The 18651-nt window shown below is 37.1% G+C and overlaps 3 protein-coding genes across 6 annotated transcripts in view; 1 reads left to right on the top strand and 2 right to left on the bottom strand.

Annotated features, from left to right (window-relative positions):
* The window catches only part of PPA2 (inorganic pyrophosphatase 2), a 1020900-nt gene that overhangs the window by 863388 nt on the left and 138861 nt on the right, over positions 1–18651 (bottom strand). The gene's annotated exons all lie outside the window — the stretch shown is intronic.
* AIMP1 (aminoacyl tRNA synthetase complex interacting multifunctional protein 1) overlaps positions 1–18651 on the top strand; it is a 524679-nt gene that overhangs the window by 469418 nt on the left and 36610 nt on the right. The gene's annotated exons all lie outside the window — the stretch shown is intronic.
* The window catches only part of TBCK (TBC1 domain containing kinase), a 235564-nt gene that overhangs the window by 209718 nt on the left and 7195 nt on the right, over positions 1–18651 (bottom strand). For 2 of the 4 annotated variants that reach the window (XM_050791478.1, XM_050791477.1), the window contains exons 2-3: positions 18104–18325; positions 8653–8725 (exon numbers count right to left, since the gene is read on the bottom strand). In XM_050791478.1, coding sequence (XP_050647435.1) covers positions 8653–8725; positions 18104–18296 — 266 coding nt within the window. In that variant the 5' untranslated portion in view covers positions 18297–18325. Of the gene's footprint in view, positions 1–3557; positions 8726–18103; positions 18326–18651 lie in introns of those variants that run through there. The other 2 variants (XM_050791480.1, XM_050791479.1) reach the window with 2 other exon arrangements.

Below are 18651 nucleotides of genomic sequence, written 5' to 3'. Positions count from 1 at the left end.
GACCAGATAACAACTTGGAACTGAACCTAAAAGAATCATTCCTACTAAAAGGCAGTAAGTATTGAACGTTATATTCCAAAATGTACAAAGAAAATACTGACTTTTAGTCTATTACCAGAATAATTTAAAAATAGTACTTTATTTACACAAATGCTTAAATACATCTCACTGGAAAAAATGGAAAGACCTATTAAGGCTACTATATGTTCTATTTAAAATAAATATAGAAAATGTAAATGGCATAAAAGATCATATAAATTTTACATTTAATCCTACTTGTGTTCACATACATCCTCAAAGAATGTGCTTCCATCTATAGTATTTTATCCTCATGAAGACAAATGCAAAAGCACTGAAGAAACTACTGATGTTCATTGCTACAAGATTTGCCATCTTTCAAAGAAAGATAAAAAATGGTAAGCACAGAAATGCAGAACTTTTCATGAGCTAATGATTTAATCACACTGGCAAAGCAATATTGATTGTATCCTTATATAATACAATTCAGAGTTCAAAAACATTTTTAAAAAGGCTGGGGGGTGGTGGCTCATGCCTGTGCCTGTAATCCCAACATCTGGGAGGCTAAGGCAAGAGGATTACTTGGGTTCAAGACCAGCCTAGGCAACATAATGAAACCCCTGTCTATACAAAAAATAAAAAAACAGCCAGGTATGGTGATGCACACCTGTGATCCTAGCTACTAGGGTGGTTGAGGTGGAAGAATCACTTGAGTCCAGGAGGTCAAGGCTGCAGTAAGCAGTCATCGCACTACTGTACTCCAGCAGCCTGGGTGACAGAGCGAGAACCTGTCTCAAAAAAAAAAAGGTGGGGCAGTGGGGTGGAATGGAGTTGAGGTAAAACAATGAAAATGGAAATTTATCTTTGGAATCACCAACTTCTTTCGCCTCAGTTCTTTTACCAAGTAAAAGAAGGACCATATACAGGCAAAGGGAGAAATGTGGAGATAAGAGACTACCATCCTAATGACCAGAGGACTGCTCTCATTGTGGTTTATGGGGTCCTCTGGAACTTCGGGGTGTTCCAGAACTTTTAGGAGCACAAGACCATGGATAACATCAATTTTCAGGATGTACAGCAATTCTGATGATAGCCATGTCCATAAAGACCCTATTTGACCTGTGGGACTTCTGGATATTCCCTTAATACTCTACCCCCTATTCTTAGTGTATACTCCTTCCTTTTTTCTACCCCAAATACTTTAAACAAATATGAACAATTTTAAGAACTCTAGCTATTTTTCAGTTAGCATTAATATTGATTTAGCATGTCACTCCTGTTTTGTAGGAGTGTTTTCTCAAAAGTACTTGTATGGTTTCTAAGACATTTGTGGTAGCCAGGCTCCATGATGGCCCCCAATGAGCCATGACTCACGAAATTCACATGTGCATTCTTGAGTAATCCTCTCCAACACAGAAAACAGTTAATGGCTGACCTGTGTAAGCTAATAGGATATTGCATTGCAGGAATAACAGTGTGTGTTTGTTAACACTAGGTCACCAAAGGAACTGTAGCTTCCACCTTGTTTTCTTTCCTTAGATTGTTCACTCTGAGATTGTTCACTTCTGAGAGAAGTCAACTACCATGCTTGGAGCATATCAAGAGGCCTGTGGAAAGGCCCTCAATGTAGAGAAGAATTAAGCCTCTTGTCAACAACTAGCACCTTCTTTATAAGTAAACCATCTTAGAAACAGATCACTCAACTCCAGTAAAGCTTTTATAACAAACGACTGTAGGTCCAGCTGTTATCTTGACTGAAACCTTGTGAGACCTTGAGTTAGAACCATCTAGTTATGTTATTCCTACGTCCTGACCCAAAAAAATTATATGAGATAATAAATTTTTACTGTTGTTTTAAGCCACAAAGTGTTGAGGTAACTTGTTAAGCAATAACTAATTCATACTATTTCTTCTAAAAACCAAAAAATACAAAAAAGTCAGTGGCTCAAACATCTTCATTAACAATACAATACTGTTTTTCTATGAGGGATTGAGAACTCAAGCCAAGTGAATAACTCAACAACCTTTAAAAAAAAAAAAAAATTAAGGTCTGTAATCCCAGAACTTTGGGAGGCCAAGGTGGGAGGACTGCCTGAGCTCAGGAGTTCGCGACCAGCCTGGGCAACACAGTGAAACCCTGTCTGTACTAAAATACAAAAAATCAGCTGGGTGTGGTGGTGTATGTCTGTAGTCCCAGCTACACAGTAGGCTGAGGCAGGAGAATCGCTTGAACCTGGGAGGCAGAGCTTGCAGTGAGCTGAGATCGCACCACTGCACTCCAGCCAGGGCAGCAACGCAAGACTCTGTCTCAAAAAAAAAAATTAAATTAAATTAACATATAATTTACATAGGTAAAATGCATACATTTTCAGTACATATTTCATTTAGTTATGACACACATACACCATATAAGTAACATCTGATCAAGATATAAAAATTTTCATCCCCTTAAAAAGTTCCCTCAAGGCCATTTTGAACCAGTTCTTGAATTACCCCTTACTCTCTAACAGAATAAAGCACTGTTTTTCTATCGCTGTAGATAAATACTGATAATCTTCTATGTCTGGCTTCTTTAGCTCAGCATAATATTTATGGTTAATCCACATATTGTATGTACCAGTAGCTCTTTCTTTTTCATTGTTGATTAACATACAGGTTGAGCATCCATAATCTGAAAATCTGCAATCCAAAATGTTCCAAAATCCAACACTTTTTGAGTAACAATGTGACACCACAAGTGGAAAATTCCACACATAAGTATTCAGTGCAAACTTTGCTTCATGCACAAAATTATTTAAAATAATACCTAAAATTACACTCAAGCTATGTGTATAAGCTATCATTTAAACATAAATGAAGTTCGTGTTTACACTTCAGTCCCATCTACAACACAGCTCACTATGTAAATGCAAATACTCCAAAATCTGGGGAAAACAAATCCCAAATCCGAAACACCTCTGGTCCCGGATATTATGGATAAAGAATTCTCAACCTGTACCATGTTTATGCATTCTCTTGTCGATGGACATTTGAGTTCTACCCAATTTAGAGCTATAATGAAGAATGTTTCTGGGAACATTCTTATGCAAATCTTTTTGCATAGGTGGACATGTATTTTTCTGTTCTCTTGGATAAACACCTAGACAGAGCTGGGACTAGAGTGAGGTAAATAAAGTACTATAGTACAAAACTTAAGGAGGCCTTATGCCTAGGACTGGAATTGCTGGATCATAAAATAGATGTTTCTATAATAATTTAACCTTTTTTATAGCACTGAAGTTTTAAATGTAGACTTGCCATAGGTTCTTCTGTCAAGAAATCTACCATTTAAATAAAGAGCAATAGTAGGCTAAGATATTAGTCTACTAAAATATAACAAATTACATTTATAAAGACAATTGATCAGCCAGGCATGGTGGCTCACGCCTGTAATACCTGCACTTTGGGAGGCTGAGGTGGGCAGATCATGAAGTCAGGAGTTTGAGACCAGCCTGGCCAATATGGTGAAACCCCGTCTCTACTAAAAATGCAAAAATTACCCGGGCATGATGGGGCATGCCGGTAGTCCTAGCTGCTCGGGAGGCTGAGGCAGAAGAATCACTTGAACCCGGGAGGCGGAGGTTGCAGTGAGCTGAGATTGTACCACTGCACACCAGCCTGGGTGACAGAGCAAGACTCTGTCTCAAAAAAAAAAAAAAAAAAAAAAAAAAAAAAAAAAAGACAATTGATCAATGTATTATCAGATATGATGCATACTAAATAAAACATTAAGTTGAGAATAACTTGTTTCACAATGATCTCTTGATCAGTAAAACTCCTTATTCTACAGATAAGGAAAATGACTAAGAGACTTGTCCAAGGTTGCCTAACTAGTAAGGGCATATTGCATCATACACATTGCATTGTAAATGCATATTTTCATCTTACATGTTGCATTGTAAATCTTTACACAAATTTAACCCAGCCTCAACTAAAATATTTTTTCTTACCTACAGTTGTGGGCATAATTGGTTTTCAATTTTAACATCAACTACCTTTAAAGAAAATTGCTTTTTAGCAGCAGGGGCCTGAAGTTAAAGTGTAAATTTGAACTAGTGAGCAATGAATAATATATTTATTTATTTATTTAGAGATGGAGTTTCATTCTGTTGCCCAGGCTGGAATGCAGTGGTGCGATCTTGGCTCACTGCAAGCTCCGCCTCCCGGGTTCACATAATTCTCCTGCCTCAGCCTCCTGAGTAGCTGGGACTACAGGTGCCAGCCACCACACCTGGCTAATTTTTTGTATTTTTAGTAGAGACAAGGTTTCACCGTGTTAATCAGGATGGTCTCGATCTCCTGACCTCATGATCCACTAGCCTGGCCTCCCAAAGTGCTGGGATCACAGGTGTGAGCCACCGCACTTGGCCAAGGGCATGTACTTTAATGAGGTTGATAATTTTAATCATATCCTGCAAAACATTATTAAGTTCAGGTGACATTTTTCAGCTAGCCGGCATTTCTCTATGGATGACACAGTGCATAGACTCACATTTAGAAGCAACCTTTTTGACCTGTGAAGTGAAACTAGAAAGCCGTCCAGTCATGGCAGCCACTATGTCTGTGCATATACTGACGTAAAGTGACCAATTCAGTTTTTCTGATATTTAATCATTCAAAGACTTGAATAGTTCTGCAGCTGTGGTGTTTGTTGACAACAAAAGTGCACATAACATATCCTCATGCATATCCTCCTGAAAAATATATTGCACAAAAGCAAGCATTGTTGCATTGTTGTCAACATCGGTCAACTCATCAACCTGGATTGTGTACCATGGTGACTCATTAATTCTAGCAATTGTGCCTCAGTATTCTCTGTTATTTCATCAGTTTGTCTAGTTATGGTGCTAGCTGAAAGAGGAACACGTGCTACCTTTTGAACGGCATCCTCTCCTAAAAGGTCATGACAGATGTCCTTAGCAGCAGGCAGTATCAAATCTTCACCGATAGTAAAGGGCTTCTTAGCTATGTGGTTAGTCGCTAAGAATGATGCTCTTAGTGTCAACACATTTGATGAAGTAGTGGCTTTCAATAATTACTTCTTTATGTTCATGTTTTTTTCTTTTGAAAAACTCCAAAGACTTGTCTTTTAATACAGGCTGCTTCATCTTCATGTGGCAAAGCAGTTTTGAAGGTTTTATGGCTTCATTGGATAGCTGGTCGCCACATATACAAAGCAGACTTGGAGAATGTGAATCACCTGTTGCAATGAACCTATAATTTAAGTAGGACTGTTGGTATTTTCTTTTAAATGAAGCTTCTTTTTGTTGGCAGTCTTAGAGTCTTCTGCTGTTTCATCATTGAGTCTTTCCCCCTTTTTAAAGAAGGTCTCCAGTGATGTTTGGTTTTTACTCATTGTGACTGGGGTTAGCTTGTAGGCTTATCAAAACTGTGACTGAGACAAGTGTGCCGTGCAGGAAGGAGGTGCAGATAGAAGTGATAAATAAAATAATGGGCAGGCCATGTGCAGACTGAAATAAATGTTGCATTTTGACTTAAAGCCTACCACCAGATGCAGCTGTACAACTGAAGTACATCAACTCACTTGCCACTCTAAAGCCTGCCACCAGATACAGCTTAACTGTCACTTGCTGCTCACTGACAGGGTTTTGATTAGTCCGCAAGTAATTGATTTATTATGGTCTCTGTGCAATCAAACCTCTGTATTAATGTTAATCTGTATTTGCAGCCACTCCCCAGCACTAGCTTCACTGCCTCTGCTCCACCTTAGATGATCAGGCATTAGATTCTCATAAGGAGCCCACAACCCTGATCATTCACATGCATGGTTCACAGTAGGGTTCGTGCTCCTATGAATATCAGTGCTGCTGCTGATCTGACAGGAGGCAGAGAGCTCAGGTGGTAATGCAGTGATGGGGAGCAACTGTAAACCCAGATGGAGCTTTGCTGGCTTGCCTGCTGCTCACCTCTTGCTGTGTAGTCCTAGGTACAGGGCCTAGGACTAGTCTGTGGTCTGGGGTTTGAGAACCCCTGATGTACACTATAGCCTTACATCCTTCTTTAGAAAAGTCTAATATGACTATAGGTAAGAATAACTTTTATATGTATTTAGAAATAGTTTAACCTTATTTAATAAATGTGTTTTTATAGTTATAATTTTTATAATGTCACCAATCTTTGATTTTTATTTAAAAGAATATATTATTCCGGCCGGGCGCGGTGGCTCATGCCTGTAATCCCAACATTTTGGGAGGCCAAGGCGGGTGGATCACGAGATCAGGAGATCAAGACCATCCTGGCGAACACGGTGAAACCCCGTCTCTACTAAAAATACAAAAAAATTAGCCAGGCGTGGTGGTGGGTGCCTGTAGTCCCAGCTACTCGGGCGACAGAGCAAGACTCCGTCTCAAAAAAAAAAAAAAAAAAGTGCATGCCCTTAACTCACATCTGTTCACGCAGCTCTGTAAGGAGATGGACACAGAGTACACACGTCTTCTCTTAAACACAGAAGTTGATGGCTTTCCAAAGGTGAATCGCTGGCCAGAGTTTTGAGTTATGAGAGCTGCTCCAGAGATTTCTTTTAGAAAAATAGTCACCACTGGCAGCACATTTCAGTGACAAAGAATGGGTCAAAAAGCTTGCCTCCTTGTGTGATATATTCAACCTGCTCAACAAACTCAATCTGTCACTTCAGGAGAGAACAACTGTGTTCAAGTCCACAGATAAAGTGGCCGCATTTAAAGCTAAACTGGAATTATGGGGGTGGTGAGTGAACACTGGGATTTCTGACATGTTTCAAACATTAGCAGAGATTTTGAAAGAGGTTGAGCCACGGCCTTCTTTCTCCCAACTGGTGCAGGATCACTTATCTCAGCTTTCAAAAGAGTTTAAACATTACTTCCCAACCACAAAGGACCCTTGAACTGGGAAGGAATAGATCCGCAAGCCATTTGTGAATAAGCCAGGTGAATTGACTTCATCTGTGCTAGAAGAGGATCAACTCGACAGTATCAAATCTCCATACATTCTAGATTAAAATCAAGACAGAATATCCCGAGACTGGCACAAAAGCACTGAAAAGCCTGCTTCCATTTCCAACATCCCATCTTTGTGAAGCAGGGTTTTCTGCAGTGACAGCAAACCAAACCAAAACGAGATTACAGAGCAGACTGAACATAAGCAACAGACTTTGGGTGTCACTGTCTCCCATTACCCCCAGATAGAACCTTCTAGTTGCAGGAAAGCAAGCTCAGGGCTCCCACTGAGTCTACATTATGGTGAGTTGTATAATTACTTCATTATATATTTCAATATAATAAAAATAGTAATAAAGTAGACGATAAACGTAATGCACTTGAATCATCCTGAAATCATCCCTCCACCCTCCATCCATGGAAAACCTGTCTTTCACAAAACCGGTCCCTGGTGCCAAAAAGGTTGGGGACTGCTGGTATATACATGGTATCTGCATTTTTCATTCCAGAGGCCACCAAAAACCAAATCATTTAAAAGAGCAATAATAGCACTTTTATTCAATTTCTTTGTCTTGCTTCTATCAAATTACTACCAATTATTAAGATAAATGTTTTTCTTTCCTTGAAAAAGATTTTTCATCTAGAATATTGTGGTAATGGAAAACTATTAACTAATCAGAGTAACAATATTTTTCAAAACTAGGATGGATAATTATAATTCTATAAACACTCATGGCAAGATATTTTATTGGTTTAATACAATGTGATTTATACATTAAAAAAGATTTTTGATAATTTTAAGGTCACTTCAGAAAATCTGTGAAGTTAATTTAATAGTATATTTGTAATAAAAGTTTAGACCACATACTTTCCTTGCCAAGAGAGTAAATTTATTGAGTCTTTGCAACAATTGCATTTAAACTGTATCATTAAATTATATCTAAGCTATGATTAGTATTTCTCCCTACTCTTCAATGTGACCTTTATTTAACACAGTTCACTGTGTGCCTAGGAATACAAGTATCCTATTTGAAGTTACCAGGTGTTCCTTTCAGGAAAATAATCCTTTTTTTTTTTTTTTTTTTTTTTTTGAGATGGAGTCTCACTCTGTTGCCCAGGCTGGAGTGCAGTGGTGCATCTCGGCTCACCACAACCTCCGCTCCCCTGGTTCAAGCAATTCTCCTGCCTCAGCATCCCAGGTAGCTGGGACTACAGGCATGCACCACCATGCCCAGTGCGGTGGCTCATGCCTGGAATCCCAGCACTTTGGGAGGCTGAAGTGGGTGGATCACAAGGTCAAGGGTTTGAGACCAGCCTGGCCAAAAGAGTGAAGCTCCTCTCTACTAAAAATACAGGAAAATAATCTTAATCCCAGCTACTGAAATGCTTAGTACTAAGAAGTTTCAAATGTTCATATATCCCCTTTTGAAGTATTTTTTTGAAATATTTCAGAGAATGCCTACCTCACAAAAGATGAATACTGGACTATGTTAACATTGAATTCCTATGTAATCTGTAAATTAAATTTTCTCAAATGAAAATTTGCACCTACATTTATCATTAAGTAACAAAAGAAACCAAAACCCTGCAGTTTAAACAAAATGCATTTTTGTTGGCCAAGTTCTGCTTTTCATTTAATTGTTCTGATACTCTACAGTACCTCACAGGTTTCCTTTCTCGAAGTAAGTCTTCCAGACTACGTTCACAATGTTCAGCCACGACCACTAGTCGTTCTGAGTAAAACAAAGCAAACCCATGTTATATTTTATCAATATGACATGTTAAAAACAAAATAATATTCTCCACTGATGACATTAACATATAACACCCATAACAATATTTTAAAAGAGCTTTTCAAACTCTATATTAACTACATTATTACCAAGTATATAGGATAATAAACATCTAATAAAACAATAACTTTTTTTTATCTTGTATTTTTCTTCCGCTAGAGTTTTTCTTATGTCCATCAGGAAAAACAGGCGGAAAGACTGTCCTTGGGGAAAAAATAACTCACCCTTCTTCTGACACAGATTGGAAGAAAGAAGTAAAAGATTAGATTAATATATAAAGAATTTTGAAGGAAGGGGAAAGTAAGGAGTTAGGTACAGATTGCCTGACACTCTGGTTTTAAACACACATCTTTGAAATTGCATTCAGAAACTTGGAAAAAAGTAGAAATGATCCAAATCATAACTACAGAGAAAGAAAATCAACCTAGAATTATTGTTAACCCTTGAACAACGCAGGGGTTTCTTAAAGGTGCCAACCCCCTACACAGTCAAAAATCACCTATAACTTTTGACTCTCCCAAAACTTAACTACTAATAGCCTACTCTTGACTGGAAGCCTTATTGACAACACATAAATAGAATAGTATCTACATTTATTTTATGTATTAATGACACACCTTTTTATGTTTTTTCTATATTTCTAGGCTACATGGTTCATCAATGAGTTTTTTCAAATTGTCAAAAATGTCCAAAGAATTTTCCAATATAAATTCACTGGAAAAAAAATCTGCATATTTAAGTGGATGTGTGCATCCAAACCCATGTTGTTCAAGGGTCAACTGTAGTTTGTAACATCATAGGGTCTGCTGAGATTAAATAATACAAAACAGTGGTAGACATGATCAACATTATGATGTCATTTTTATTTTCCCACAGATCAACTGATCAAGATGGCACAGTTCTAAGGGCTAGTCCATACTTTTTTTGCCTCATCCATTATCCCAAGTCAGTAACATGATGTTTGACAATGAATCTAAGAGGAATAAAAGAAAAGTACAACTGGGTTTCCAAGCTTTTGGGGATTTGACAAGGTTATTTGAGGAGTTTGGTTCAAAAGAAGTTGGAGTGTCGTCAGTATCTATGCAAAATGGATTCTAAGTAAAATAAGGAAGAAGTTTAACACAAAACACAATGACAGACTGAGACTAGATAAAGTAAAGGTGCAAAGAAACTAGGAATAATGATAACTGTAAAATGAAAATTTGGTGAAAGTGAAAAAGTAGCCAAGGTAGAAAAAAGAGACAGAAGAAGATGGGAAAGAGGGAGTTCAGAGTAAGAAATCTAGTATATAAAATAGTTCAGTAATGACTGGATTAAGGTATGGTCTTGAATAGGGGAAGGAGAGATGGACAATTGTGTTCAGGCAGACATGTCAAGTGTCGGAGCAAAGTATTATCTTGGATCATATCTAAGTTTACTCTGTCTAGCAAAATGGGATTATACAGAATGATCTGAAACACAAAAATTAAAAATGCTATATATGAATATTATCATTTTTGGATAAAAGATTCCAATCGTAGAGGAATAGGAATAAAATGAAATAGCAAATGATGAAACTAGAGAGGGAGGTGAACAGGAATATTTAACAGGAATTTAAAGAAAATTAAATTTAAAAGAACATTTAACGAGAAAAAAAGAAAAAGAAAAAGGAAAGGAAACCATGAAATAAAAGGTCAAGTTATTTACTTAACAAAGAAAAGAGTATGCAAAGGTAAGCTCCAAGCAATTTAGTACAATGGTAAAATTCCAGAAGAAAAAAGCTGTCAACCTTATCAGAAAACCAAAACAAGAAGCTGCATTCCTTTGCTTTTCATCTTACCACGTTTTGTCCATTTTCCTTACATTTATCTGGCTCCCTCCCCTCAGTATCCTCTGTAAATCTTTACCTCTTCTACCCAAATTGAAATGCTACCAGTTTCTCCACCTTTGATTCAGGGTCTTTTTCCTGTTTTCTCATCTATTCCCAAGGCTGAAAAACTCTGAGATTTTATTGCAAGCCCAACACTCTCTTCTGAACTGCAGGCTTTTATAGCCCATATTACAGGATTTTAATATAAAAGTCACGTGAAACTCAAGAGAACCAAAACTCAACTTATAATTTACTGTTAAAGTCTGTCCCCTTTAATACTATTTCAGTCAATGATATCACTATCCAGTCAACTGCTCTAGCTAGAAACTAAACAGTAATCTCCCCTTCTCAAATCCAAATAAACAGAGGGCTGCTATTTTTATCTCTCAAATATTTCTAGAATCTATGTAGTTTGCTCCATCTGCCACAATCTGGGCCCAGCCAGCATCATCTCATTAGAGAACTACAACAATCTTTTAACTGATCTTCTCACATTAATTCTTATTTCTTTCCAACATATTTTCACACTAAAGCCCAAGTGATAAAATCATAAGAAGTCTGAATATGGAACTCCCTCTCTAGCTTCATCTATGTTATTTTATCTTAGTTTACCAACTTCCATCACACTGATCTTCCTTCTGGCTTCCTGCCTTAGGGCACTTACACATGGGTTCTTACTGCCTCAAATGATCTTTCCCACATAGTGGTAAAGAGTATAGACTATTTCGTCTGGGATCAAATCCCAGTTTTACTACTAATTAACTATGTGACCTCAGGGAAATTTTCTAACCTCTCTATGACAGTTTTTTTTCTGTAAGATGAAGAGAAGAATAGCCACCTACTTCACAGGGTTGTTGTGAGGTTGAAAAGAGTTAATATATAATAAAAGCCTAGAATAGTGTCTGGCACATAACAAGCACTAGCTAATTGTTAGCTTTTATTATTATTCATTATTCAGGGCTCAGTTAAATGTGACTTCCTCAAGGGACACTTTTCTGGACCTCCCAACATCGATTTGCTCTCCTACAACATACTCTATTCCACATTTTAATTTTCTTTCGTAGCACTTGTTTCAACTCTAATAATTTGTATGCATTTTTATTTTGGTCCAGCCAGCATCATCAATAACTCCAACTTATTCATGGTTTTACTTTCCGCAGTTTCCAAAAATTTTAAATGGAATATTCTAGAAATAAACCATTTCTAAGTTTTAAATTGCATGCCATTCTGAGTAGCATAATGAAATCTCTCACCAGCAATTAATATATGCCAAAAAGAAGACGTGGCCAGGTGTGGTGGCTCACGCTTGTAATCCCAGCACTTTGGGAGGCCGAAGTGGGCAGATCACGAGGTCAGGAAACCACCCTGGCTAACATGATGAAATCTCATCTCTACTAAAAATACAAAAAAAATAAAAATAAATTAGCCAGGCGTGGTGGCAGGCACCTGTAGTCCCAGCTACAGGCTGAGGCAGGAGAATGGCGTGAACCTGGGAGGCGGAGCTTGCAGTGAGCCAAGATCATGCCACTGCACTCCAGCCTGGGCAACACAGTGAGACTCCGTCTTAAAAACAACAACAACAAAAAGAAGATGTAAAGTGTTTCCTTCAAGTGAAAAGGTGAAAGTTCTCAACTTGATAAGGAAAGAAAAAAAAATCAGTTGTTAAGATGTATGGTAAGAAATTTTCTATTCGTGAAATTTAAGAAAAAAGAAAATCATGCTAGTTTTGTTGTCATGCCTCAAACTACAAAATTATGACCACAGTGCAAGACAAGTGCCTAGCTAAGATGGAAAAGGCATTAAATTTGTGAGTAGAAGACATACATAGAAACATATTATGACTCATGAGAATCAGATTCTGTACAACCCTCAGTTTCAGACATCCAATGGGAGTGGCAGGAGACTTCTTGGAACACATCCCCTGAGGAAAAGGGGGGACTACTGTAGTATCTTTTTTCCTATCAGATAATATATTTTGTGATGGCAGGAATGAGGTGCGTCTCATCACAGGTGCCTAGCAGTGCATCAGTAGTTGCACACAGGTGCATCACAGTAGTACATCACAGGTGCCTAGTGCACACAGGTGTACTGCATCACATGTGTGTAGAATGTCACTTACAACATATAGGCATGTAATATAAAGATAACTGTTAAATGAATTAGCTTTAGCAAAGGCATGATGCGGCCATTAGAAATGAAGAATCTCATATGACCACAGTCACTAAACAGAGCTCTGTCCTGTGTAGAAAATTACATGCCCATATTATAAACTCAGTATAACTCAGTAGCACTGACTTTCACGTAAAACAAAAACAAAATAATTCATTAAAATGTGCATATTCCATTAATTAATCATTTTAAATTGGATATTCATAATTCTCCATATCTATAAGAGATTTTCAAAGTATCTGGCACAACTAAAATTTTTCAGGCTTTTGGAAACCCCTTCAAAATATCATAAACAAGTGTTTGCCAAAGCTTCAAGATTCTATGGAACTATTAAGCATAGTTTTAATGCTGCAGAGCCATAATCCTCGGCAGAACATCAAAGTTTCTCCCAGAGATAATGTAGTGTATACCAAAACAATATTTCTACTATGAACTATGTTTTTTAAAGAAATCTTTAGAGAGTCTTCATTCTAAAATCTCTGGACCACTGTTTAAAAATAACATGTTATAAAAACAATAGAATTTCACAGAATAAAGCATTTGGGAAACATAATGTGCCAAATATAAATCATCAATGTAGTAGCATTATTTATAAAAAAAAAAAATGTGATGCTAAGATGAACTTTAAAGAGTAGAATATACAATAATTGCGAAATAGTCTTCCTTCTAACAAAGATTTGAGGAACGCCAAGTATGATGTAGTGTCTCCAGCCCAAACTGTGTGTTTTAAGTTTGATAGGGTTTGGCTGTGTTCCCACCCAAATCTCATCTTGAATTCTCATGTGTTGTGGGAGGGACTCAGTGGGAGGTAATTGAATCACAGGGCCAGGTCTTTCCCTGTTCTTGTGATAATTAATAAGTCTCATGAGCTCTGATGGTTATATAAGAGGGAGTTTCCTTGCACAAGCTCTCTTTTTTTGGCCTGCTGCTATCCATGTAAGACATGAATTGCTCCTTCTTGCCTTCCACCATGACTGTGAGGCCTCACCAGCCACATGGAACTGTAAATCCATTAAAGGTTTTTCCTGTATAAATTGCCCAGTCTCGGGTATGTCTTTATCAGCAGCGTGAAAACAGGCTAATACAAAGTTAACACTAAGAAACTGAAGAGAACACACATTTAAGCAAGAATAAAGGAGTTGAATAAGGGGCAGGGAAAGTAAAATAAAGTTTTTAAAAGTAGCGTTTTTTTTTTAAATTTAGAGAAAGAGGTGAATCATGAATCCCTTAAAATAATATAAACGTTGTCAGAATACATTTACTGCATCACTTTTGTTATTCACAGTAAAAATCGAGACTAGCTCATCACCTTTAAAATATGATTATCTCAATAAGTGCTTATACAGTTCAAAACCAACAAAGAAAAATACTATGCTTAAAGAATAGTATCGGTACCAGAACACTGCAATGGTCAGTTTCATGAGTCAACTTGACGAGACTATAGGATCCAGTCATTCAATCAAATACTAATCTAGATGTTGCTGTGAAATTATTTTGCAAATGAATAAAGTCTATAATCAGTTTACTTGAAGGGAAATTATCCTAGATAATCTGAATAATGCTGATTCAATCAGTTTAATAGCCTTTAAGAGCAGAACTGAAAGCCAGGTACACTGGCTCACACCTATAATCCCAGCTACAGGAGAGGCTGAGACAGGAGTATCACTTCAAACCAGGAGTTCAAGACCAGCTTGGGCAATATAGTGAGACTCCTGTCTCTGAAAAATAAATAAATAAAAAATAAATAACTATGAGCAGAACTGAAGCTTCCCTGAAGAAGAATAAATTCCACCTGTGGATGACAGCTTCAGCTTCTGCCCAAGAGTTCAGCTTGTCCTTCTTGATGACCTTCCTCATGAATTTCAAACTTGCCTAGCAGCCCCCACAATCATGCACACAAATTCTCAGCAATATTTTTAATATACTTATATAATGTATACTACATATATAATTTATATAATTATATAATTTGTTGTTTCTCTTATGAAAGTAATACAAACACAGATTAAAATTTATATGCTAGAGATACAGAATAAATTAATCTTACATTCCATATAATTGTATTATTCTCTACTTTAATTTCAAATAAAATAATTTTTATTCTTGATTTCACCAGCAATCATTGAAAGATTTCTGGATAATCAATACCAAATTAAAAAGGATGTACTACCATTTATAATCTTCACTCTGCTTCTAAACACAGCTGAGATTTCAAGCTCAAAAGAAAAGATAAAATTTGTTAACACAGTATTTTCAGCGTTTACTGGCTTCTTTTCTCCTAAAGATATTTTCTTCTACTAGAAAAAAAGTTCTGAAATTCTAATAAAGTGTCTACCATTCCTGAGATTAAAAACTTCATCCTGCTGAGTTAGCAAGAAAATATTATCATCTTTGATTAGTTTTGAATGATCTATAGAAAACAGTGCCTTTACTTCTGAGCTAACATATGTGAAAACATATTGTTACTAAAACAGACCACATGTAAGAGGAGTATGTGACTCCCAGTAAGAAGTTAATTGTTATTGACTTAACAGTAACATGCAGGGTGGGAAGGGGCATGACTAACAATAGTAAGATATCTGCATAGCAAGAACAGAAAAAAAGAGGAAAAGTAGAATCAAAATCAAAATTCTTTGAGAAGACACAAATCAAAGTTATATGGTATTACACCACTGAAAAATAGGTGTTCACACTGAGAAATACTTTCACTAAGGAGATTGTTCAGCAGCAACTTTTCAAATTTTTCAAAGTAGATGCAACTGAACTGACTACAATGTTTTGGAACAAACAGACTTTTGCATAAGCAGTTACTCTAACAGTAAATTATTCCTCATACACACAACTTTTCAGAATGTTAAACATTGCCAATAAAAACAAAATAATCAAATTCCCTAGCCTAACGACAATCGATATTTTCATTTCAGACAACTAGACTTAAAATATATAAACTTTACATATATTCATGACCTATGTTACCCTAGCAGAGAGGGCTGCTGAGATAACATGAGGAGCAAGGCAAGTCAGGGAAGCAGAGTAAACAGCAATATGGTGGACAGGGCTAAGGGGACTAACCATACCATTGAACTGGCCTCAGAGAACAACAATCAGTAGAACAATTACAGTTTCTAAGGGGATCAGTTCCCACCTGATTTTGATAATCAAAAAGAAGGTTCATAGGCAAAATTAGCAAGAATGCTCCCCAAAGAGAATCATGCTATAACACAGTTCCTAATTCAGTGTTTATAGAGGCCAAGTTAGGTAGAGGAACGAAAAGAAGGAGCTTTAGGACTATTTTGTCAATTGAGAAAAGGCCTAGGAAAAATTGGTCAGAGGAAAAACCCCAAATACATAAAGTGAAGCTCCAAAGGGGCTTCCAGATACAGTGGGAATAAACAAAGGGCTCTTGGTGGCAAGAGTTTGGAAAGACAGGCCTCTGCCAACTTTACAGATGTTCACCACCCATGGTTAATACTACTGTACTGACAACCAAAGAATGGTTTTGGAAATAGGCCAACTCTACAACTGGCAATTTTTTAGAATCTATAGCTGAGTTAAGGGTAATGGGGTATTGAAGTATACAGGTTTTGAAAATATCTATTATATTGCTTGGTGACGTAAAAAGCCCCAAATGATCCCCGTAATTTTTCAACATCTACTTAATGTCATTGAAGCCAGGTAACAAATAAAAATCTTTGGCAAAAAATTATTTTTTGAACAAAAATTAACTCACCAAAAGTTATTTTCTGGGCTTTCAGCAAATGGCTGGAGCTATCTATAGTCTACTATATAGTTACCACTAGTTTTCACAGTTCTCTTTAACCAAATTAGAAAAAGTACCCCTCCCCCTAGAATAAATTAGAGAATCAGATTTCAGCTCCCACTTACTCTATTATCCAGAAGCTTTTATGCAGTGTGGCAAAACCCCATACAGTGGTCCTGACTGTGGGTCTCCTGATTGGTAAATATATGACATGGTGCAACACTAGGTGCAGGTCAAATCAATTTTGAAAAGACTAGGACCTGACATTAGAACTTCTCAAGTTAGCCTTAAGAAGATGATCTCTCCAAAGAAGATGATCTCTCCATACCCCTTGATACTCTACACCAGTGCTTTTAAGCCCCCTCTCTCCTCTTTTTTTTTTACATTAGGAATCCTTTTCGAAAATCTGTGAAAAACTATGAATTTTCATTATTCAGCAAACACATGTGTACATATGTATACACACATATACAATTTTATAGTAATTTGAGGGGTTCACAGACTTCCTAAAGCCTACTGAAGCTACAGTTTTAAACTTAAAATTTCATTTCCTTAGATGTTTACTGTAAATTAAAAGTAATCTTCAAACCCCTTCAACTGACGAAAGGGACTATCTCTTGGCCAAGGGGACCCCAGAATAACCTTGAAAACTGAGTTCTCAGCCATGATAGCACTTAGGGTCAGATTACCTCATTATACCACCCTCTTAACCATGATTAGGCTTTCTTCCCTAGGGACTTAGCGAAAACCAGCCCTTTCAAAAGATTTCACAACTGATATCAACCAACTGTCTGACACTACCCCTTCTTTTTTGCCTGATAAGCAACCATTTGCCTGATAACCAACCATGGAGTGGTTCTGGCCAGTCTACCAAGAATGAGCAGTAAGGGTTTTCGTGTCCTTTGCTCCACCTTTGACGTCAGAGGGTGAAAAACTCCACCCTCAGATCATGACCATCAGATCATGCCAACATTGCCAATTTTTATATATGGGACCCATGAAGCGGCTTGAAGGGGAATGAAGTTTAAATGCACATACACATGGTTCTCCTTTCATAAATATTCATGACTCCTCCCATAGCTTACTGATAGGTATATTTGGCCACTCTGCTCAGTATAAATTTCTGTTACCTTTGCCCCTCCCTCATAGCATAATCCGTGAGAGAAAATTGCAAAGAACAAAATCAAGGATGTGTGAATCAAAAAACCTCAAAGCAACTCAGCTTGGCTGGAATGAATGGTTAAATTAATGGAAACAACAAGCAATACATCGAAAGAGGACAGCACAGACTGGATCAAGGACTAGATGAAGGATTTTTGCATGCAATAGCCTAGTAAAGAGTTTGAATTTTACCTAGTAGATTTGCAAATAAATGGGCAAGTGTATGAGAGCGAGGCAGGGTGGGGGAAAAGGAGGAGAGAAAGAAGGACATGTGTGCACAGGAACTGATGATAGCTTTATATATTTAGTGGATACAGTATTTATAACTTTGGGTAACAAAGTAGAAAACATAAATAGGAAAAAAAAGAAAATAACTTACCATGCTTTCCCCTAGAAATATCCACATACTGGCACAGTCTGGGATGGGTGATGGTTTTAAGGATTTGAAAGCGCCCTAAAATTTTGATGGAATTTGGTGTAAGAGGAAGCCCATTGCTTCCACAAACATCATGTGGCAGAGCCGAGGCAAAGAAGGTAAAGGCTCCCATTTCAGCGTCCTCCAGGGGAAACATTTTTGGAGTCCTAGGTCTTCTAAGATAATCTGGAAAAGGAGAGAATTTTAGGACCAAATATGAAGCCAGACAGACCAAACCTTAAACACAATTAACATACAACTTGGAGGAAAATGCCAATCTGAACACTTCACAGTAAAAATATCACAGTAAGAAAATTCTAAAATATCAGAGGACAAAACGCCTCAGCATACATTTATATTGCAGCTCTGAATCAAACTCAAAGATTTTCAATGGCATAAAAAAGGAAAGATGATTCCATCCTCAATGACATCTTGCAGTTTAAAGAGTAGAGGAAGTCTGTTACTGCATCTTCATATTATTAATAAGGCTCTTCTCTCTTTTTTTAGACAGA

This window comes from Macaca thibetana, chromosome 5 (assembly GCF_024542745.1).
Source record: "Macaca thibetana thibetana isolate TM-01 chromosome 5, ASM2454274v1, whole genome shotgun sequence".
Lineage (NCBI taxonomy): Eukaryota > Metazoa > Chordata > Mammalia > Primates > Cercopithecidae > Macaca > Macaca thibetana.
This window is presented reverse-complemented; position numbering and strand designations above follow the sequence as displayed.